The sequence below is a fragment of the Chionomys nivalis genome, chromosome 25, assembly GCF_950005125.1.
Source record: "Chionomys nivalis chromosome 25, mChiNiv1.1, whole genome shotgun sequence".
In the NCBI taxonomy this organism is placed as follows: Eukaryota; Metazoa; Chordata; class Mammalia; order Rodentia; family Cricetidae; genus Chionomys; species Chionomys nivalis.
In genome coordinates, this window is record NC_080110.1 from 34,786,600 (window position 1) to 34,810,636 (window position 24,037).

The 24,037-nt window shown below is 45.8% G+C and overlaps 1 protein-coding gene across 2 annotated transcripts in view; it reads left to right on the forward strand.

Moving 5' to 3' along the window:
- Srgap1 (SLIT-ROBO Rho GTPase activating protein 1) overlaps positions 1-24,037 on the forward strand; it is a 284,359-nt gene that overhangs the window by 201,329 nt on the left and 58,993 nt on the right. For both annotated transcript variants that reach the window (XM_057757527.1, XM_057757524.1), the window contains exons 7-10: positions 5,916-6,137; positions 8,956-9,057; positions 22,985-23,182; positions 23,496-23,580. In XM_057757527.1, coding sequence (XP_057613510.1) covers positions 5,916-6,137; positions 8,956-9,057; positions 22,985-23,182; positions 23,496-23,580 — 607 coding nt within the window. The remainder of the gene's footprint in view (positions 1-5,915; positions 6,138-8,955; positions 9,058-22,984; positions 23,183-23,495; positions 23,581-24,037) is intronic.

The window sequence follows — 24,037 nt, forward strand, 5'->3', positions numbered from 1 at the left end:
GTAATACAGGAGCCCTGGACTCACCTCCTTCCAGTCCTCTCAAAGCCACTCGTGGGTAGATGAAAACTGCTTTTTTTAGAATCCTGGTGTCCTTGGCTTGGCCTACTTATCAAAAAGACTCAAAATAAAGCGTAGGAAAAGTCTTTATCCAATATCCATGGCAGAGGTGACAGTCAAAGGCACCTGTCACACCTGCGGTCAGCAGCTCTCCTGGGGAGCCTGCGCCCACCCTAGGGTGTGGATTGCTGCTCTTCTCTCTTTCCCTACCACAGCGCTCACATGTCGGTCTGTAGGGAATCTTAATAAAGTTAACTGTGCTTCCTTAGAAATGAAAGCCAGAGGTAGGAATGAATCAGGTGAAAATGACCACTGGTGTCTCTCAGGCAGAAGCCAGAATACAGGAGTGCAGGGAGGGGAGTGCAGGAGTGGGGGAGGGGAGTGGGGGAGGGGAGTACAGGAGTGAGGGAGGGGAGTGCAGAAGTGGGGGAGGGGAGGGGAGGAGTGGAGGGAGGGGAGTAAAGTGTGAAGGGAGTCGGGGAGGGGAGTGCAGGAGTGGAGGGAGGGGAGGGGAATGCAGGAGTGAGTGAGGGGAGCATGGGAGGGAGGGGAGCACGGGAGTGAGGGAGGGGAGCAGAGGAATGAGGGAGGGGAGTACAGGAGTGAGGGAGGGGAGCACAGGAGTGAAGGAGGGAGGCCCTTCTGCAGAAAACAGGGAAGCCTTGTTCCCTGCTCAAGACCCATGGCTGCCGGAGTCACCAGGTTGGAGCTTGATGTCATTCCCTTTGTTCTCCAAGAATGCCCTGCAGATGTCATTGGCTCTGACTTGGGGACATGGGAATGTCAGGCTTCTTTCCATTCTGGGCTCCTGGTTTCATGGAGTCTGTGCTAAGTGGGTACAGAGAGGAAGGGAGGGACAGGCTTTCTGAGGAGCTGGGGTACACTTCACACCTGGTATAATATCACCCTGGAAGCTTCAGCTGGCTCTCAGTGTTTGGGACAAAACAAAGTGATTGCACTTGTCACTGTCCTTAGTGTTTAGGTCTCTCTCATCTTCCATCTGATATTGGTGGCAAGTCTTTGGGCTGAGGAAGGCACCCTGCTTTTATTGGACTAACACCTAGGAGGCTTCACCTTGGCAGTTATTGGGATTTTTTTTTCCTTTTAATGCACACTTTTGAGTCTAACAGTCTTTCCTTCTCTCAATTTTTGGTTCACAATTTTATGTACCTATCTAGAGTTCTTTCTTCATCTGCCAGAATAACAGTGATTTGTTTGAATGAAATAGTTTATTGGTTTCCTGTGTGTTTCCATCATTAAATGTGCTTGGACTACCACAAGCTCTTTGTACAGACGCCTTTCAGATCTCATTAATATTTCATGAGCCCCACAGAATTACTTGAGACCTTCTTTAACCAAATATCTTCAGCCCTAATATATCCAATGTTATTTCAAGTTCTAGTCTAGAAAAAAGGAGACTTCTATGGCTGGGCTTGCTCTCAGGGGACCTCAAAGAGCTTTTTTTTTTCTCTCTGTTTCTTTTTTTTTTCTATGTTCAAGATGCTTGAGAAACCTAGAATTCGGAAATACTACATAACAGGCATAATAAAATCATGCCAACTAAGTGACTTTCCACGGATGAGCACTATGGGGGTTCGAGAAGATGACTGTCCATCAAAAGCCTCCTGGATGTAGGAAGGCAAGCCAGAAGTGCCTCACGGCAGCTAAGCCTCATGGCCGCTCCACCAGCTCCTTAGGAAGCCATGGTGAAACCAGGTCTCACACGGACAGAATCTACATGGCTACACTGGAGATAGGAAACACACGGGGTACTTTAGTCATTTCGTGCAGTGAACTGGTCGAGTCGGGGAATAACAGAAACTTAATAGGTGTTCTTCAAAACACCAGGTCAGTTGGGGTTAGAAATCTTTTGGCCCCCTCCCTCTTATTTCCCCTCTTTCTTTTTCTCCCTCCCCCTTCCTTCCCACAGCCTACCTTCTACCTCCTCCATCCTTCCATCCCTCCTTTTCTTCTCCCTTCCTTCTTTCCCCTTTTCCTTCCGTCACTCATCCTTCCCCTTGTTTTAAGGAATGCAGGTTGTGTAAGGAATAAAAAGCCGTTCTCCATTGCTTCCTTCTCTTCCCGCTTGTTTTATTAACTCTCCCATCCAGATCAATACTTATAAAGTAAAACAGCAGGTCTTCTTGCTTCCTTATAATCAGGTAGAAGAATCTGTCTTCTTTTTGAATCGTGGACTCTTTAGGCGCTAGTTCCTGTTAGAGAAATGAGGCCCATTTCCTTTACAAACCCGTGTCTTTATAAAACAAGATGTTATTGAAAGATAGAATGATTTTTCAATCCCTTTGATGTACGCAAAACTGTAGGGAGCCATTGTGGATCGAGAGAAGCAAAAGGAATGAAAGAAGCCTTTATCCATTTGAGACTAGAATTTCCAAATAAACCCAAATGAATCCTTCTCTCTGTCTTTGGGTGCAGCTGATTTCACTGGAGACAGTGATGGTGGACCAACTGCTACGTTTCACAATTGTGGTGTTTGCCATTGTGATATCATAGCCGTTTCTGATTTTGTAAGGCATATTTAATCAAATCCTCTCGTCAGGTTGGGGAAGCAGCACCCCCCCCCCAAAGGGCAGAGTCACATGACCCTGTCACTGGAGTGCTGGGGGGTGGGGAGTGTCACCAGTGTTTTAATCATTCAACTATGCAGCCTTCTTAAATTTCAGATTCCAAATAAATAGGTCAGGGGCGGGACCAGATAGCCTGCATTTTTAAAGGATTTCTAAGTATGTTTTCTATGTGATTTTATAGGGATGTGTGTGGGCGCACAGGCCATAGCAAGCATGTGGAGGTCAGAGACTAGCCCGTGGAAGTCGGTTCTATCCTTGCCCCGTGTGAGGGTCCGGGGGATCAAACTTAGATCTTCAGGCTTGGCAGCAAGCCCCCATACCTGCTGAGTCATGTCGCAGGCCCAATATTCTGCACTTCTAACAAGCCCCTTGTGAAGCTATTACTGCTGACCACATTTTGAGTAACAGGATGTCACAGTAACTTTGTCTTAAAGCCCCCGTTTTAACAATATGGAAATTGAAAGTGAAGGGACAAGATTGGGTTGCAGTCCCTGGGAAATGCACCTAGGGCCTTGGGTGTGCTACACAAGCACCCGCCACTGAGCTCTGCCTCCAGCCTGGCATTTGGTGTTTCTAAGTGCATGTAATTCAGTATGTCCCTTTGCGCAGGCTGGTTGATCTCCGTAGCCTGGAGGAGCTGCTGCCTATGCCAGGCTGCTTCCCGTATGCTCCCATCCTGCTATCTTAGCAGCAAACTAATGAACAGCTTCCGTTCCGGTTCCTTGAGGATGGAACTGTTTCTCTGTGTCCCGGCCTCAATGTGCCTGGAGCCCAGCATAGTCCCTGGCACATGGCCGATTAATGATTTGAACTGAATCAAGCTGAGTTGATTGACTTCATTAGAGCAACATGGAGATGACCTGGTTTTGTCTATTTAAAACTGTGTGTTTCTTCTTTAAGGAATTTATCCTTTTTTTTTTTTTTTTTTTTTTTTAATGTAACACATTCTGTTGTCAGTAACTGCTGGCTCACTTCCAGTCTTCCATACTTCTTTTCAATCACATTTGCTTAAGATGCATGAAGGTTGAACAACGGTACAGAATAAAGGTAGTAAAGACTCAGGGGCGGGGGTACCTCAAAGCTCTTTCCTTAAAATAAATGACTTTTATTTTTAATTATGTTTCTGCATCTGTGTGGAGTGTGCGTGTGCGTGCAGGTGCCGTGGAGGCCTGGGGCGCGGAATTCACCGGGAGCTGAAGTTCTAGGCGGATGCGAACCACCCACATAGATGCTGGGACTTGAACCCCAATCCTCTGTGCAAACAGTAGATGCTCCTAACCACTGAACCACCTCTCCAGCCCTCTCAACACTCTTTAGTTCCAAGGAATATGTTCTGCCTGTAATAAAAGGACATTAGCAACCATTGCTTATTTAAGAATTTTCTGCGGGGATTTAAGGGAAAGCATTTCTGAATGTTTTGACAGACTCAAGCCTGTTCCCTTCTATAATGCTGATTAGTCTCAAGTCGTCAATAAAATATGCAAATCTGGAGTCTCACTTAGCATTTTTTTGTCTCCTAGAAGGATTTGAATAAATTGCTGTATCAGTCCCAGCACTGAGTGAATGAAACTTGGGTTCTATTCTTCATTGTTTCTTTCAGTCTCGGCTTCTGCCATTACAGTTTTGAAAGCTTTATTATGTGTAACGCACATGCCACTCCGCTCACGCATGGCCTACTGCTGGCATTTAGCACATTCAGAGAGCTGTGGACCCATCACTACAATGAATTCTAGAACATTTTTATTACCACCTAAAGACTTCCTGCACCCCTCAGCAGTCGCCCCCAGCACTGGGCAGCCGCCAGTGTATCTTCTGTCTCTAGCTGTCTCTGTCCTTCACTGCATATAAATGAGTTCATACGGTGCATAGTTCTTTGTGACTAACGTCACTTAGGGAGCATAAGATTTTTAAAGTTCATCCATGTTGTAACATGGATTTATATTTTGTTCCTTTCTTTTTTCTTTTTGTAGCTTTTTTTTTTAATATCGTTCCTTTCCATGGCTAAATACTACTCGAGGGTATGGCTATATGACAATCAATAATCTCTTCACTGAGTAGTAGACATTTACATTGTTTCTAGTTGTTGTATTAAAGCTGCTGTAAATACTCAGGCGCAAGTGATTTTCATTTTTCTGGCATCTGTACCTTGGGAGAAATTTCTGAGTTATGAGCATGTGTGTGGGCATGCAAGCATGTGTATGTGCATACGTGTATATTGTATGTGCATGTAGAAGTCATAGGGAGACCTTACCTGTCACTCTCCACCCAATTCCTTTGACCCAGGGTCTCTGCAGAATGCAGAGCTAGCTGACCCTTGCAAGTGTTCTGTCTCTACACACTCATAGTGCAAGGGTCACAGGTGTGCACGGCCACTCTCTGGTTTTCACATGTGCCGGGGTGTGAAGTCGGGTCCCTATACTTACGCGGACAAATGTAGCTACCCACCGAGCCACCTCCCCAGTCCAGAGTCTTGGAATAGCAGTGTGTTTAACCTTTTGAGAAACTGTTAACAAAGAGACTTACAACTTCCCTCTCCCGCAAACAGTGTTAGGGTTCCTGTTTATTCCAGCACATGCTGGCATCTACCATTCTGAATCTCCATGCTGATGTGTATGAGTTAGCTCCTCATTTTTGTTTTATGTATGTGGGTGGTTTTGCCCTGATGTATGTCTGTATACCATGTGTATGCAGTACCCACAGAGGCCAGAAGAGGGTATCAGATCCCCTGGACTGGAGTTAACAAACAGTTGTGAGCCACCACTTGTGTGCCCCAAATCAAACCCAGGCCCTTTGGGAGAGCAACAAGTGCTAATAATTGCAAGCCATCACCAGCCTCCTCTAACTATCTTTTTCTCTGTTTCCCCCTAACCAGTGATCGCCAGCATCTTCTGATATCCTTTTGACCATTTCTCTTCCATCTTCCTGGTCTCTATTCAGAGACCCCACCTTTCTTCTGCTTGGACAATTTGAATTGTTGAGTTGCGGGAGCTCTTTATATATTTAGACTCACGTTCCTTTACAAACATCTTTCTCACTCTGGTTTGTCCCTCCAATTTTATAGTGTCTTTTAAATCTTGAAAGGTATGAATGATGAATGTAATTGAGATTAATTTTTCTTTGGTTGCTCATGGGCATTTGATGTCATAGCCAAGAAACCTGTGTCTAATGCAATGTCATGATCTTCTGAGTCTCATGCTCATAGGCCACACATCTGGGCCTTTAATTGGTTTTGAACTAACATTTCTATCTGTGTTCTTGTGTATTCTCAAGTGCTGTGATCTTGGCTACCATGCAAGTCTGAACAGAGCCCTCAGAACGTACCTCTCGGCAGAGTACAACCTTGAAACCTCCAGACACGAAGGCTTGGACATTATCGAAAATGCTGTTGACAATTTAGAGCCAAGGAGCGACAAGCAGAGATTCATGGAGATGTACCCTGCTGCCTTCTGTCCACCAATGAAGTTTGAGTTTCAGCCTCATATGGGTGATGAGGTCAGTAACCGACTGTTTTGTAAGAGCCAGTTGTCTCTTTGTCACTTATTATGTCACATATTCTCCTTTTGAGACAGCGCCTCATATAGGCCGGATGGCCTCAGACTCACACTGTAGCCTTGGCTAGCCCTGAACTCTTGATCCTCCATCTCCCAGCTGCTGAGGCTGTATATAAGCTACCTCACTGAGCTGCCTTGAAAGGGTTTTAAGATGTAGTTGTGTGTGTGTGCACGCGTGTGCATGCGTGCATGTGTACATATGTATGTGTGCTTGCATGTGTGGTATGTGTGTGTATGTTTGTGTGTATGCATGTGTGTGTATATATGCGTGTGTGTGTGTAGTGTACACCTGAAGGCAACGCCCACAGAAGTAAGAAGAGGACATCAGATCCCTTAGAGCTGAAGTTACCAAGAGCTGTGGGTGCTGGGAACCGAACATGGGTCCTCCGCTAGAGCGGCATAGGCTAGAGCGGCATAGGCTTCAGTCACTGAGCCATCTCTCCAGCCTCTGCCATGCATTCTGTTTATGAATGTAAGCTTCTATCCTGATTTAAAAAAAAAAAAGAAGAAAGAAACAAAGAAAGAAAGCCATTTTAACTGATCATAAATTAAAACAACATACATTATCTATGAACAGATGAAAAGAAGAAACCAGGGGAAAATCTTATAGAGCATATTATCAGTGATAGATAGAGAGATAAGTAATAGATAAGTAGAGAGATTGCTTGATTATATATAGATAATTGATATATTATAGATCTATGAATAGGTAAATAGATATAGATAAATATAAATATGTCTGTACCTACTGTGTTTCTAATAAGTTTTATTTTTATTTAGTAAATTGCTTGATAAAAAATGATGAGTCCAGATCAAACATCCTTAATCCCAAAATTCGAAAAAGATGATACAAGTCTGCTCCAAAGCTTCAGGGTTTGGAACATTTTGCATTGAGGATTTTCAGATTAGGGACACTCGGCTGCTAAAGGCTGTGTTAGTATCCCCAAATTCACGGACCTCTGAAATCTGCAGCCTTTTCTATAGGTGCAGTTCTCCTACCAATATGAGATTTTCATTTGTTATTAAGGCAGTATCTTGCCTTGAACTCGTCATCCTCCTGCCTCAGCCTTTAGAGCGCTGAGATCACAGGTCTGTGTCAGCACACCCAGTATCACACATACATGTGTCAACACACAGGTATCAAACACACACATGTCAACAAGCTAAGTATCCTACCCATCACTGTCTTTCCAAAGTCAAATAGTTGCTGTTTTTGTTTTCCACTGTGGCTATACTAACATGGGATGGTAAAAGGCACAGACAGGCTTCAGTCAGAAGAGTTTCTTTACTGTTAACAGGGCGGGCCTGTTCCCTTTCTTATGGCCATCTCTGCTAGGGAGCAGTAACCTCTAATGTTCTGTTGCCCCATGAGAAGGATCCTTCATCAGCCAGGACAATTTCTGTGGCCAGGAGGATGAAAAGGAAGTGTTTATTTCATGCACAATCTTAATGATGCTTTCATTTTGACCAAATCCATCATTGAAATCTTGGCCAAAATATCTCCTTCCAATACCAAAGATAATTTACCTTGTGACGTCTGTGGTGAGTCATATGATTTAACCGATGCTGGCTAGTAGCCATGATTGAAAGATACTTTAGGGGAAAAGGCACTTTTGGGAACGTTCTGTATCCGTATACATTGTATCTCTTCAGTCTGGCAGCAGCCCAGGATTAGGAGTCTCGTCGTCCCTTCTTGTAGAGCAGGAAATTGAAATCGCACAGGTAGAAGGCAGGGCGGCATACAGGCACAGCTTCCTGGCTGCAGAGCCCACGCCTAGCCAACAAGCTCTGTGACTCTCGGACCCTCCTTTCTGCCCATGCAGTCCACCTGGACCACCCTCTGCCCTCTGCCCTGTGGTCATTAGGAGTCTGTTAGCTGCCAGCATTGGTGCTCGGTCTCAGGCCCTGCTGCTCTCAGGGCAGAGCTTCTGCACCATTGCCTTCCCCTAGACTGTCAGACCATAGCTGTTCACTACCCATGTCTAAGACTATTCAAAAGCGGCGCTTTACGGTGGCTGTTGAAAGGGATGGTAGTGTATGCCAGTCCCAGCACCCAGGAAGCAGAAATGGAAAGATTTTAAGTTTAAGGCCAGCCCAGGCTACGTAATAATAAATAATCTGTCCCAATAAAGTAACGTTCTGACTGGAAAAGTTGGAATAAGAGTGTTCCTACGACTCCTGTATGTGGCGTTTAAGTATGAGACCTGTGGGCTCGATGGGCAGCCATCCCCAGAACCCAGATAAAAAGTCAGGCCTTGCCGGGTGGTGGTGGCGCACGCCTTTAATCCCAGCACTCGGGAGGCAGAGACAGGCGGATCTCTGTGAGTTTGAGACCAGCCTGGTCTACAAGAGCTAGTTCCAGGACAGGCTCCAAAACCACAGAGAAACCCTGTCTCAAAAAACCAAAAAAAAAAAAAAAAAAAAAAAAAAAAAAAAAAGTCAGGCCTCACAGACCTGTAACCCCAAGGCCAAGGGTGAAACAGGGTGGGTGGACGTCTAGATAGGTCCAAGGGGCTTCCCGGCCAGCCGGTCAGCCTAGCTGACATGTTTATGCTCTAGGTTTTGAGAGACCGTCTCAAACACCCTGGAAAGCAATAGATGAAGACACCCCAAAGTTTACTGCTGGCCTCCATGTACACACAAACAAGCAAGCACATGCATACACAGACACATGTTCACACCTACACCCAACAGATGATACCCATGCTTTTGAGGCTGCTGCTGGTGCCTGTCATAACTGCTTCCTGCTTCTGCGTCAGGTATGTCAGGTCAGCGCGCAGCAGCCAGTCCAGGCAGAGCTCATGCTCCGGAACCAGCAGCTCCAGTCCCGACTGGCCACACTCAAGATCGAGAATGAGGAGGTGAGTGTGCTCCCCAGGAGGAAGAGGTGAGGGTGCTCCCTGGGAGGAAGAGGTGAGGGTGTTCCCTGGGAGGAGGTGAGGGTGCTCTCTGGGAGGAGGTGAGCATGCTCCCTGGGGGAACGTGAGGGTGCTCCCTGGGAGGAGATGAGGGTGCTCCCTGGGAGGAGGTGAGCATGCTCCCTGGGAGAAAGAGGTGAGGGTGCTCCCTGGGAGGAGGTGAGCATGCTCCCTGGGAGAAAGAGGTGAGGGTGCTCCCTGGGAAAAAGAGGTGAGTGTGCTTTCTGGGAGGTTAGCATGATCCCTGGGAGGAGGTGAGGGTGCTCCCTGGGAGGAGATGAGGTGCTCCCTGGGAGGAGATGAGCGTGCTCTCTGACCCACTGGGATCTGAGCTAACACCTAAGCTGGAAGACATTCTCACACGGCCTCAGCATCACTGTCATTCTGAAGGTCTCCTCACTGTGCCTTCACTATCAGGGTTCCCACAGTCTCTTCACAGAGGATCAATGCAAGGCTTCTGATGTCTCTGTAAATAAACACTTTGCCAGAGTTGGCTTCATGTGGCTGTAAACTTAGTTCGTCTTCTTAAGCTATACTTCATCTTGAGAACAGCTCCCTGAATTATCTACCTCATTGCATATGTCCAAAAATACAGTCATGTGTAAAATGCAAGTTAATTTGATCTTATTTTCTAAAATTAGAAATCCTCCCACCCCCTGCTTATGTCTTTCCACAGTTCCTAAATTTTTGGTTGTAATAAGTGCAAAAAATACACTTCTGAAATAGTGGGATCGAAAATGATAATTTGCTGACATATTTAAAAGCATAGACTATAAAATGTGAATTGTTATTATATCATGAGGCTGGAACACAATTGCACAATTCAGATGCTCATTTTTCCGTCGACTGTATCAGGCTCTCCTAATGTAAAGACAGGAAGCACAGATGTTTTTTGTTATTCAAGACTCTCAATGGTGATTTATAGGAACCCAGAATTGGCCTCTGACATTATTGGGTTTGTGATATGGGGTGCTGGTAAGGTTTAGGGCATAGCTCCAGAGCTCCAGGATCCTACTGCTTGCCATGTCCTCAGCAGCGTCCTCATCCAGTGATGGAAGATTAGCTCTTCAATGGCTGGGCTTAAGTCTGGGCCAACCATTGCATCCAGGAAATGGAACTCTCTAATTGGCCAGACTTGATGCTGTCCTGTGATTGACAGCCCCGATAGAAGTTATCCAGAAACAGATAACTTCTGGAATGTAGAATGTGCTATAAAGAACAAACTCAGACCAACAAAGTCTATCACTGGAGCAGGGTTGTAGCTCCCTGGTGGAGTGTTTGCTTGCACATCACTCTCCAGTGCCAGACGGATGATGTGGGGTGACCCCAGCATTCAGGAGACAGAGGCAAGAGGATCAGAAGTTCAAGGTCTTCCTTGGGCTTCATATTGAGTTTGAGGCCAGCCTGGGATTTGTTAGCCCTGTGTTAAAAAAGAAAGAAAGGGAGAAACCCAAAGAATAAGGGGCAGGGCAGTTTGCAAAGTGGTGATAGAGGATTTCTTGTGCTGCCATGGGAACCAGAGTTCAGATCCCAGCACCCACATGGGAGAGGGGGTCACAAGTGCCAGTAATGCCAGCTCGAGAATCCAGCACCTTCTTCTGGCGCCTCCATGGGCACCTGCACACATCCTTGCATGTATACTCACCAAAATAAATAAGCACACAAACAGATAAATGATAAGTAAATAAATAGTTAAAATTGGAAAAATAAATAATAAAGCAGATTCTCACAGTTCCCTTAAGTATCCTGCTCAGCTTTCATCTCACTAGGATGATTGCGGGCTGGAGAGATGACTGAGCTGTTAGGAGCTCTCATTGCTCTTCCAGGGAATCCCAGTTCATTCTGGTACCCATGCTGGGTGGATTATCACTGCCTGCAACTCCAGGGACCCAGTGGTCTGTTGTGGGTGCCCTGGACAGACAGACAGACACCGACCCACATATACTTCAAAACAAAATTTAAAGAACAATGTGTCTCTACACAATTGCAATTTGATCAAAACTTACTGTTGAATATTTTGGTTTGGTTTGGTTGTTGGTTTTTTTGTTTGTTTGTTTGTTTGTTTGTTTGGCTTCCATTCTTACTAGAGAAACCAAACCAGCCCTTACTCAAGATGCAACCTGAGTTATTTCTAGTAAAACAGTGGTTATCCATCAACAGGTGGGTCACGACCCCCCCCCGGATTCAACTGGCCCTTTCACGACGGTCACCTATGGCCATCTGAAAACACAAACATTTATGTTATGATTCATAACAGCAGCAAAATTACAGGTATGAAGTAGCAATGAAAATAATTTTATGGTTAGGGGTCACCACAACATGAGGAACTGTTTTAAAGGGTTGCAGTGTTAGGAAGACGAGAACCTCTGGTGTAGTTAGTTCATAAATGAGGCTTCATAAAAGACCCCATTACTGTCCTGGAAGGCTACAGCTTAGCTAGGTACTGAGACACTCACTAGCCTACTACAAGGTGCTGGCTCCTAGTGGATCCACTGTTTACATCTGGGAACTTTCAGTGATTTGTTTTATTTTGTCCTGTTTTGTGTTTTGTTTTCATATCTTCCTGCTCTTTTACTTGGAAAATACTTTCTAAACCCCAGGAAAATCCGTATTATTTATACACAGAGTAGAAGCTGGCAGGCTACAGGCTTGTTTTATTTGGCTTTGAAGTTTTCAGTTGTTTAAAAAAAAAAAAACAAATCAGCCAGGCAGTGATGGTGCATGCCTTTTATCCCAACACTCCAGAGGCAGAGACAAGTGGATCTCTGAGTTCAAGGCCAGCCTGGTCGGTAGAGCAAGTTCCAGGATAGCCAAGGTTACAGAGAGAAGCCCTGTCTCAGAAAAGAAAAGAAAAAATCAGAAAATCTGGCCAAAAGAGAAGTGGGGCGCCTCATTCCACTTTGTCCTCTCATTCAACCCCCAATTCTGCGTCTGGCTGCTACACAGTTTGAGCCTGTGACCCTTAATATAGACCGCATTAGGCATGGGGAAGAGACGCGCAGCCTCACGTGCTAGAAGAGGCAGGTGGCTTCTTTCCACTGCCACCCTTTAAAGGCTCCAGAGCCAAAGAACGGGAAAGCGAGGGCGGCCAGCACGGCAGTCTCTGGTTTGCTGGGCACTGTGAGGAAGTGGGCGTCCCCATAAGGAATGACTGGACTGGGTTCTTGGTTCCGATTTCCAGTGGTACGGAGGGAGGAGAGGATTTCTTCGGTAGACACAGAGGCCTGGCATTATCAAGCAGTTTGGTTCTCCCTCAGGGTGAGTTGGTGATGGAGCTGACATCATAGAAAACACGTTGAGGAGTTGTGTCCTTTGCCCCTTTCACCCCTGAACGTTGTGGAGCAGGTGTGACGTTCCAGGTGGTTTTCCCGGTGTGAGGGATGGAGATGATTCTATCCTGGTCAGCCTTGATTACCAGGAGAGGCAAAGAGAGGAAGTGGTTTTCCTGGGAACAACCTCGCTGATTTGGAGAACCCTTGTGGCTCCCTCTTTACCCTAAATAAGGAATTTGCCTCTGTCTTCCTCTGATAAGAGAAGGGAGGTAAAACCGGCAAGTGGATATCCAATCCAAAACCTACAGGGAACAGAACATACAGTGATTCGCTTGTCTGTGCAGATGGTAAGCCCAGACCTTGGTGGGAAACTTTAGCTAACCGCATAGAGTTGTGAATTCCTGTGACAAGATCACTCCTGAAGAACGTTGATTGTGGAGACTGTGCAGTTAAATAGTGTGGACCTTTGCCACATGAGGTAACCCTAGGAAGGGAATTTTTAGACTAACCTGTGGAGACCCTTTATGGCCCAGGGACAAATTGTCTTTGCTCTACACCACTTCATTTTAAAAACTCAGTTGCTTTCATTTAAAAACTGGAAGTTGTGTTGAGCATGATGACAGCACACCTGTGATCCAGCGCTTGGGAGGCTGAGGCAGGAGATTGACTGTGAATGCAAGACCAGCCTGGAATACAGATGAGATGCAGTCAGGAAGAGATAAAACAAAGACAGGAAGTTTTGCATAGAGTCATCAGTATCCCAAAACCTTGGAAGACCTGGCACATTGGGGCCACAGTGAGGCCACACTACCGCAGGACAACCTCGGGAAGGGCCTTCATGTGCCCTCACCTCAGCCTCAGCACTTCCTGGTTTCTGAGTTCTCACTGCCCTCTCTCCTCATTTCCACTGTTATTTTTTATTTTTACAATGTCCACCCTAATGAGAAGCAAGCAAGAAGCAAGAGAATTTTGTTAAAAAAATGTCCTTGGCTGACAGGAAAGGCTTGGAAAGGGATGAGTTACATTGTATCGGATGGAAGCCCCTGTCATTTAACTGTTTACTTCTTAAGTTTTCAGTCCCTTGGCCACATCCCCTGGAATCCTCACTGGAGACCAGTGGTTCTCAAACTTCCTAATGCTACAGCCCTTTAATACAGTTCATGGTGTGGTGACCCCCAACTATAAAATTATTTCATTGCTACTTTATAACTGTAGTGTTACTGCTGTTATGAATCATAATTTAAATATCTGATATACAGGTTATCTGATATTCACAGAATGAGAACTATGTAGTATAAACATTTCAAAACCCTTTCCCACCTACACCAACCTGTGACGTCATTTCCCTCATTTCCATCTTAAGAATATTTGCCTGGGGTCATTTTCAAAGCTAGCCGCTGGTATAATTCCTCCTGGAGTATAACCCCCCTTCCTTGCTTAGCATCCCTCATACCGTGCGCTCCTGAAGAAAGAGGGCATTGAGGGGTTGGGAGATGACGCCATGGGTAAACATTTGCTGTCCAAGTGTGAGGACCGGGGTTCGAGTCCCCACAACCCACAAAAGACTAGACACGGTAGCACAGTGTTCCTACTCAAGGGAGGACATGGGAAGGGGAGAATCTCTGGAAACTCATGAGCCAACTAGTTGGGCATATGTCGTAGTGACCAGGACATCTCAAACAAGGCAGAAAGTGGAGATGGGCACCCAAAGTAGTCATCTGACCGCTACACGTGTCATGGCGCATGCGCACCTTCACTCACAGATATGAACACACACAACATACACACATACACACACACACAAACTTTTTAGTGGTGGAAAATGAGAGCTTCTTGGAAGTAGAATGGCGCTGCCTCTCATTGTGCTGGCTTTAAGAACGCTGTCGTTTTCACACCTTTGTCCCAGTGTTTGGTATGGAAAATGGAGCCTTCACTTTTGTGCCGTCAGGACCTTGTTCTAGTAGAACAAAGCAGCCAGACTGTCTGAGACGCTGGGAGGGTGTCTGCCCACCTGAGGGGAAGAGGAGCAGCGGCCTGGGTGTTAGCTGCGCTAAGATCCCCGCGTGGAGCAGCGGCCTGGGTGTTAGCTGCGCTAAGATCCCCGCGTGGAGCAGTGGCCTGGATGTTAGCCGCGCTAAGATCCCCACGTGGAATTCCGTGGCACTGCTTCAAATCTCCGACCAGCAGCTTGCTAAGGAGAATTTCATGAACTTACAAAGACATTTACCTTAGACAAGGTATGTTCAACCATAGCGAGCAAGATTTTAGGCAAGCTGAAACAACTTTAATGACACGTAAAGATATTTCCATTGTAAATCCTTCCTTCATGATAAAATATCTCTCTCTCTCTCTCTCTCTCTCTCTCTCTCTCTCTCCACACACACACACACACACACCAAAAAAGTGGTTTTTTTCCACTCACATTATCAATGACTGCAACAAAACCCCAAGTTGTATAAACCCATGACTGAGCCCTCCATGGGAATCTTCGGTTTCTTTTCAAACTTGATCTAAGAATTGGAGCAGGTAACCTACCTAGTTCTATCTTTGCTTCAGATCTCTGTCTTCTCTGTGGCTTTTGTCACCAGCCTGCAGCATCTCCAGCTGGCCTGCAGCTTTCCAATACGGAGCTGACAGTGACAGCCTCGGTAAATGACAGCTGCCATCTGGCTCTTATGCGACGGTGTCTTGCAGACAAAACTGAGAACAGTCTTCCACTGAAAACACACATACATTGTGGTTGTTTCGAATAAGTTTTAGCTCCCAGAAGGGAGGACACAAATTCACAAGAACCCACGGGGGAGATGAGGAGAGTTTCTAGAAGATGAATACAGGCACACAGCCCTGGGGGATGGCAGAGCTCAGAGGGGCTGGGCGGAGCTGTCACAGGCTGCTGCTCTGGGCAACAATGCTGTTGCCATCCTTGGGCTAAGCTCTTATCACTGCTGAGACTGAATTTTTTTTTTTCGAGACAGGGTTTCTCCATAGCTTTTTGGTTCCTGTCCTGGAACTAGCTCTTGTAGACCAGGCTGGCCTCGAACTCACAGAGATCTGCCTGCCCCTGCCTCCCGAGTGCTGGGATTAAAGGCATGCGCCACCACCGCCCGGCTGAGACTGAATTTTTATGTTGTTTAAAGATTTATTTATCACATACACAATATTATCCTGCATGCCAGAAGAGGGCATCATATCACATTAGAGGTGGCTGTGAGCCCCCATGTAGGTGCTGGGAATTGAACTCAGGACCTCTCAAAGAGCAGGCAGCACTCTTGACCCCTGGGCTATCTCTCCGTCCCCAAGAATAATTTAAAAAAAAATAATCAAGTGGCCCCAGTGTTTATAAATACAACCTCAGATGCTGGCCAATAGAGGATCAATGGGGCCCTGTCTGTGATGGTTCTGGAACAACCACCACCCCTCAACTAAGACCAGGTAGAGGCAACAAAGGCAACGTGCTTTTCAGCTCTGTAATACCTATCCAGCTCAGACAGTTTCACGGGGATCGGTTCCACTGTTCAGGGAAGAGGAGAGAAGGAAGGCCAGGGCAGGATGCTGCCTCTGCTCTCTACCCTGGCCACCTACGGCCTGTACTGACATAGTTTCCATAGCCTCGGCATAAACCCAATCTCTGTGTGTGCGCATGTGTGTATGGATCCTTTTAAATGGTTTTAAATCCTTGGGAAACGATACAGCGGTGTAACAGAAATACAGATGGTGTGCCTGTGAAGTATCTGAATGGGGAGACCACCGTGGCAAAGAGATGGGTCAATTCCCCTTGGGTGTGGAGGTCTCCATCTAAAACACAGTTCAAGGCCTCATGCCGTCAGAGAAAATAGGATATGTTCCAGCAACGGGTTGTTCAGAATGAGACCTCATGTAAAGAAAAGAGTTTTAAAGATGCCATCAAATTAAAGGCTGATCATTGGGGTGGGCCCTAGTCCAGCGTGGCCGAGATCCCTGTGAAAAGGGAGAACTGGAGCCCAGGGACTCAAAGAGAAGCCAACAAGAATGCCCTGAGACAGATCCTGCCCTCCCAAGCTTGAGGGGAGCTAACCTGGAAGCCCACATTTGACCTTGGACCTCCAGCCTCCATGACTGGGGTGACAGTTTGCCCAAGCAAGCTCATAGAGTGCATTTGGAGCCGGAGACTACCAAAGGGCCTTCCAGGTTCTTTCCAAAGACTGTCCTAAGGACAGAACAACCGAGAGCCAATATGTGTAAATCTCACAGAAAGGACTTTTGATGGCTCAGAGTAAGAGTGCCGCTGCACAGGGATGCAGACCTGAGTTCAAATCCCCAGCGCCCACATCGTGAAATCAGAGCATGGTAACACAGGTGTGTAACTCCAGCACAGGCGGATGGAGACAACCATCTGGCCAGCCTCGCCAACAGAGTGAGCTCCCAGTTCAGCAAGGACCCTGTCTCAAGGCAGAAAATACAGGAAGACAGTCAGCGTCCTCTTCTGGCCCCCATACATTGACTTATAGACATGGCATACACACCCCGAACGTGCAATGCACACATGCATACACATGCACACATACAAACGCACTAATAATGATAATGATAATCATGTTTCTAATCCCGCAGGAGTTACCTCTCCCCCACCACTCATTTTTATCCACAGCCTTGAGGATAAAAATGTGTTTTTCATGTGTTCCTTGTCAATTATTTGGCATTCGCTTCTACCGAACCCACCCGTGTTTCCCTGCAGCCAATGGGGAGTCAGTATGAACACTGTTAGCCGTAGTATCTTCTTTTTGGTGAATCCCCTCTGCGACCTATTATCACGCTTGTATGTCAGAGCTGCTGTCATTTGGAGCATCCCAAGGGATGAGACAGAGTCCCAGCCATGGTGTCTTATTTTTCCTGGCAACTCCAGATTTAACTGTGACACTGTTTCTGAGGAGGAAGTTGTCACACAGAGGAAAACAGATGATTTGGTTCTTTGTGCGTACGATCCGTTTGGGTGCATTTGCTAAACACTGCTACCCCTGGGTATCTTATCCACCGGAACATGCTTCTAGTGAGATGTTGTTTTATAGCTAGCTATCTTACTGTCTCAGTGAGCATACTTTAATTAACAGATTCCAACCCACTGACAGGTCATCTAGGGCAAACTACAGACGTGGATTTTAATTTTCACTCATGGTGATTTTTGTTTGTTTAGTTTTGGGGTCAGACCTTCTTGGGATGTTGGGGGAGTTTCCTGTCTTCTTGTTTTCGGCAGTTGGCACTGGGAACTTGCGATTTAAGTAGAAACTATCAACACTCCCTCCTAACTCACTTTCTCCTTTCGGTCTGCTAGCGTCTTAGCATTTCTCTGTAGCTTTGGAAGTTGTGCTTCACCTTACACTGATATTTCTGGTAATTTTTTTTTACACTTAAGAAATTTCCTTAAAAAAAAATGAACTTGAATTGAATTTGAAAAGCTTGAATGCTTTTCAGATGTCCGTAGAGGTTTCACTTCAGGTGTTTCTCCCCAGCTCTGCAATCATGACTTCTGCCCCAAGTTAAGATCTCCTGGCTTGTTTCTTCCTTTCGTCTTTTCATTTTACTGCTCATTGGCCCCAGTATATTTTAAAAGCAGGAACCTGAGCCGACACACCAGTTCTTCCAGCTCCTCCCGGTTGCGGTTGCGGTGGCCCCTGTTGCCCATCCGTTGGCTGCACTGTGCCGGGGACTTGATTAGCATGTCGCTCTGAAAGCTGTATTCTCTCATGAAGATGCTTGCTGTGGCTCCGAGAGGCCAAGCTTGCTTGCTCCCTTCCATCTTCTGTCTTGAGTCCTTTTTGACCGGTGCCTACTTCTTGACCCCACACAACTCCCATAGTGCCTTGCCTGAGAGAACAGCGCAGACTCTCATACATCTTGGTAAAATAGCAGGAGTTTCCATGAGTAAAGAGGGGGTGCCACTTATCTAATAGTGTTTCAGTCAACTAACAGATTTCCATTTCCTAATAAACTCAGGGAACTAAAAAAATATATCTGCCTTCAGTAACCATCACTTTATTTATGCATAGATACCTTAAATCATATTTAAAAGTATGCTTTAATTTAGAAATATGGTTTATTTCTCCTTCTCTTAATTCTGTGGAGGCTCTCACAGGTCCAGCGATGGTGCTTGTCACTGTCAGAGCTGCGTTTTTGGTGCCCATGAGCATTCCTTCACTCTTTTTCAGGTGTGGTACTGTTAAAGCATGCGCATTGTGCCCATTTCAGAAATGTCTCCACAGGTAACAGGAACACATTGGCCCGACCTAAGGCAGTGAGTCTCCTAACCTTCATGGGCAGAGGGGGACAGTCGTGGCCTGTGAAGCTGCTGCCAGTAGTAATGGGCACTTACACCAATGTTCAAATGTGCTTTTTCCCAGAAAGAGCTACTCTCCACATAATGCATACTCCAGGAAATCTAAAAACAAAATCTATTACATTCTCTGCAAATTTTTTTTTTTTTTTTTTTTTTTTTGGATTTTTCGAGACAGGGTTTCTCTGTAGCTTTTGGGGCCTGTCCTGGAACTAGCTCTTGTAGACCAGGCTGGCCTCGAACTCACAGAGATCCGCCTGCCTCTGCCTCCCGAGTACTGGGATTAAAGGCATGCGCCACCACCGCCCAGCTCTCTGCAAATTTTTATTTTGAGACAAGTTCTGTCCTAGAACTCGCTCTGTAGACCAGGCTGGCCTCGAACTCATGGAGATCCACCTGCCTCTGCCTACCGAGTGCTGGGACTAAAGATGTGAGCCAGGCATTCTCTGCATCTTTTTAAGAAGTCCCATAGCATGATCATTTTTCAGTATCCAGACTAGTACTGATTGATTGCTCTGATTTTCTAGCCATGCAATATGTTTTTCCTGCTCTCTCTCTTTGTATGTGTGTGCACACACACACACACATGTGCACACCATTGCACACTTGTGGAGGTCAGAGGATAGCGAACAATAGTCGATTGTCTCCTCCAGCCAAGTAGCTCCCAAGGATCCAATTCATGCCATTAGGCATGACAGCAAGCACCTTGACCCACTGAGTCTCAACGGCCTTGGGTTTTATTGTCATTTTATGTAATTAAAAAGATTTCCACTTCTTAGTGTGATGGTGTGGATCACTCAGCCAATTCTTGCATTCATGTTTTATTGTCCAGGACAAAGTACATGGCAAAGCATGAAGCCCATGACACAAGAGCCAGAGCCTCCCAAAAGGAAGTGTGTCCAGTATTTTGAGCTGTAATAAAATCTACAAATTCTAAGCTACAGGTGTCCTGTAAGCTTGGAAAAACAAACTTTGTTTTTGGAGGCTGATGAGATTAGTTTAGACCTCAACTCTAGACATCTGTGTAGAGATGTCTAACAAGGGCCAACAAGGTGACTCAGTAAGTAGGGACACTTGCCACCAAGCCTAAAGACCTAGGTTTGATCTCTGGAACCTACACAGTGGAAAGAAAGATCTGACTACCAAAAGTTGTTCCCTGACATTCACATGCGTCCTGTGGCATGGGTCTTCCCACACATATACACACAATAAATAAAATAAATGTAAGGGACATTAAAAATTTTTACATGTGTAAGAAAGATAATTATCAAGTACAAGAAGTGTATCTAATTTGGAAAAGCCACTGGTGATAGCCAGAAGAAATAGTAAATCCCAGAGACAGACCACAGAAGCTACCAGCAGTGGAATTACCAGAAACACGCTACAGAAGAACTGCTTCCTGGACTCAAGGAGATGAAAACCAGCTTAGATTTCAGCAGAGAAAACAAGCAGTGAGATAAGAGATCGGGAAATAACCTCATAGACATTGAAGAGCTAAGAATGACAGGAAAACCACTTCAAAGTGGTGGGTGGTTAGTAGATTAGACACAGCCGAAGAGTGAATTGCCAAAAGGGACATCTCAGAGGGGAAATCATCATCCTATCAGTAAAATCAAAAGAATTGAAAATACAGAAGAAAAGAAAAGGATTACGAGGCAAAGAGAACACAGTGTGCTGTTGTAACTGGCCTCTTAGAAACCGAGGGAGTGGCTTAAAAGACAAGGAGAAAAGCCAGAAGTTAAGCAGATCACTCAGGATCTGTCTTTAAAATCTGTATGTGGGGCTGAGTCTGACAACCTGAGCTCCTCCCTGGGACACACATGGAAGGAGAGGACAGAGTCTCTCAAGTTGTCCGCTGTCCTCACAGTCCCACTGTAAAACACGTGCATTCACACACGCACACACACACACATACATACACACACACAAATGAAACAGATAGGCATGTATGTACGAGTACCTAAATATGGTGAAAGTATAGAAGCCAAAGATGGATAGGAGGCTTTAAAGGAAGATGGCGGGGAGAAAGATTTCATTCAAAGCAATGAGAGACTAAAGGTAAAAGTTTTACTCAGCAAGAACATGGAAGCCACAAAAAGTACAATAGCACGTTCCATACTGAAGAATAACTGTCTAACAGTTCTTCATATGTGAAGAGAGATAAAAGACTTTCAAGTAGATAAAATAGACTGAACTAAAAGAATTTAAAAGTGGTTACTTTTAAAATATAAGCAACGGAGATCAAAGAACCTATTAAATACATGGATAAATCGAGATGAATATATAAAAGTAATAGTGTCTCAGTTAAGTGTGTATAACTATATATCTAATTTCCTATGACAATGCATTATAAAATAGTATCTGAATTAGGAGAGGCCAGTGGAGCTAAACTCTAGACTCTATATTAGATGGCGAAAAGAAAACCTGTTAATTCACAGTAGATTTGACCAGCACAGACTATGCAATCTTTGATAAACAAAAAGCGAATATTAAGGTGAGGCTAAGAGATAAATTTCAAAGCACTAGGAAGTGGGATTAAGTAGCTTTGTGACCATGGGATGAGGAAATGTTTCATAAGTACGGCACAGCAAGCTCTAGTCCTAAAGGAAAGAACTGAAAAAAATAATTGTATCAAAAGGGTCAGGAGGTCGACGCAGCAGCTAAAGGCACGTACCGCAGAAGCCTGGGGTCCTGAGCTCAAGCCTGGGAACCCTGTAAAAGTGACTCCACAGAGTTGTCTGTAGTAGGGAGCTGCGGGCCTCTTCCCACAGCCCGGCTCATGGTTGCCTGGCTAGCTTATGCCCCAAAATAATGACACACAAACTGTATTCTTTTGAACACTGCTTGGCCCATTTCTATTCATGTGTGTAGCACCCCAAGGAGCGCTTACCGGGAAGATTCTAGCCTACGTCCATCCTGGGTCGGAGCTTTATCACGTCTGCCGGGGAGAGGGGAGCATGGCGTCTGCTCCAGAGAGCAGAGCTGTCGAGTCTGAGCTCACTTCCTCTTCCTCCCAGCATTCTATTCTGTTTACTCCACCTATCTAAATTCTGCCCTATCAGATGGGCCAAGGCAGTTTCTTTATTAGCCAATGACCTTCCTCCATCAGTTGTCCTCTGACCTCCAGTCAAGTGCTGCGGCATGTGCACACACACGTGTAGACACACGTACACACACACATGTACACACACACTAAAAAATATATAAAAATAAAAGTAGAAGCTGTATTCATCTAGACAGTAACGGAGCTGAAGCCAAGAGTGGGAAAATAATTAGTAACATGAATAACAAGACTCAGAGCCCAGCAGAGTATTGACTGTCAAGGTCTCAACGAAGTGTTCACAGGAGAGATTCTGGGTACCGCCGAAGACCACTGCACACCAGCACAGTGCCCTAGATTGGAAGGACTGACAGTGCCAACTGTCGACAAGGATGCGGAGTGATGGGAATCGTCCACCAGGCTGGTGGGGATATACATAGCATCATTTTAGAGAACAACCCGCCATTTTCCATATACAGCAATTCCGTCCATGTATGCGTAGCCCGTTAAAATTATGTTCATGAATTGTAGTTAATTCATAAAAGACCCAAAAAGTTAATCATCTATCAATCACGGGGGCTGGGGAGTGGGCGCAGATTTATCCTGGCAATAAATGTCAAGTAGTGAAATACTTGAGAATTTGTTATGAGAAATGGATCTCTTTGGAACTGAGCAAAAGAAATCAGATTTAAAGATATAAGCTGTAGTGTTCTGTCTGTGTAAAACACCACCAAAATATTAGAAATCAGGGGAGGGTTTGATGTGTGGCTTTGGGGTAAGATGTTTGCTCATAGCACATATAAGCTTGGTTCCCAAATTTAAAAAAAAAAAAAAAAGACAGGAAGCAAGGCAGGAGGGAGGGTAGTAGATTGAGAAGAAGAAAGGTGTGGGGTTTATTAGAAGGACAGTGAGGGTGTTCATAAAGTACACTTTGGGTCTGAGCGGTGTTTGTACAGGTGTGTCTGCTTGGAGATTATTTCTCAGGCTGTACACTTATGGTCTGTGCATTCTTTCTGTTTGCGGGTTTACTTTAATTAAAAGGTAATAGTAAACAGAAATGAAATTGGGAGTCTCCAGAAGTCTGTGAGATTTATAAGGGCACAGACTGGTGACCTGAGGTCCGGTTGGCCTGCCTCCCTTCCTCCACCCACCGCACTCTGAAGTAATCTCTCCCCAGGGACTGACGCTGGCTGAGAAACGTGAGGCTCACAGAGCAATATGCTAATGAGAGAAATGTTTTTCTGTGCCCAGGTCAAGAAAACGACCGAAGCCACCCTTCAGACCATCCAAGATATGGTCACTATCGAAGACTACGATGTGTCCGAGTGCTTCCAGCACAGCCGGTCCACGGAGTCCGTCAAGTCCACCGTGTCTGAAACCTACCTGAGTAAACCCAGCATCGCCAAGAGACGCGCTAACCAGCAAGAAACGGAGCATTTCTACTTCATGGTGCGCCCGCCCCCCAGCCCCTCCCGCTCCCCAGCCCTTCCCGCTCCCCAACCCCCCCCCCCCCCCCGACAGAGCCCAGGGCCTCGCTTGCCTCGGGCACCTCTGCCGTGATGCCACAGTCTCCTGGAGGCCTTGATTTAAAAATATGTTCACCTGCACACCCTCACAGTTCCAGACTGAGCCGGTCTGGGTGCACACTAGAGACCACACTTGGAGTAGCAGAAGTCTAGGACACAAAGCAGCTACACTTTAGCGCCCCTCTGGGAAGGCCTGGACACTGGATGGGTTTAAGTTCTTACCTCTCCTTTTGCAGAAACTCCGAGAGTTCTTGGAAGGCAGTAATCTCATCACAAAGCTTCAGGCTAAGCATGACTTGCTGCAGAGGACTCTTGGAGAAGGTCAGTCACTAGGAGCAAACGGGGAAATGATTTGGCCTGTGTGTTGTGTGTTGTGTGATGAGTGTTCTTTGAAGAGTGTGAAGTGTATGTGTGTGCGTGTGCGCGTGCGCGCACACGCACACACCTTCAACTTATGTACATTTAGATTCAGTTGACCTGTCTCACTGATAATTGTGTTCTTCTCTGAAGCCATTTTAAGCTTAGAGGTAAATCCAAGCAAGAGTATCTCTGGTGTGGAGGTTCCTTTAGGGAGGGACCCACACCCACTGACCCCAGTCTCTGCTTGCTCTACCTGGGGTGGGGAGGTCTCTGCCCTCCAGTCTCACCCCTGTCCATTTGCATGGGCTAATAACTGTCCCATCTGTGCCTTTTGGGATTGTAGAAACCAGTTTGTCCGGTCTGGGCGATTTTCTTTTTCTTCCCGTAGGCATTGTTGGTAGTTGAGAAATGATCTAAT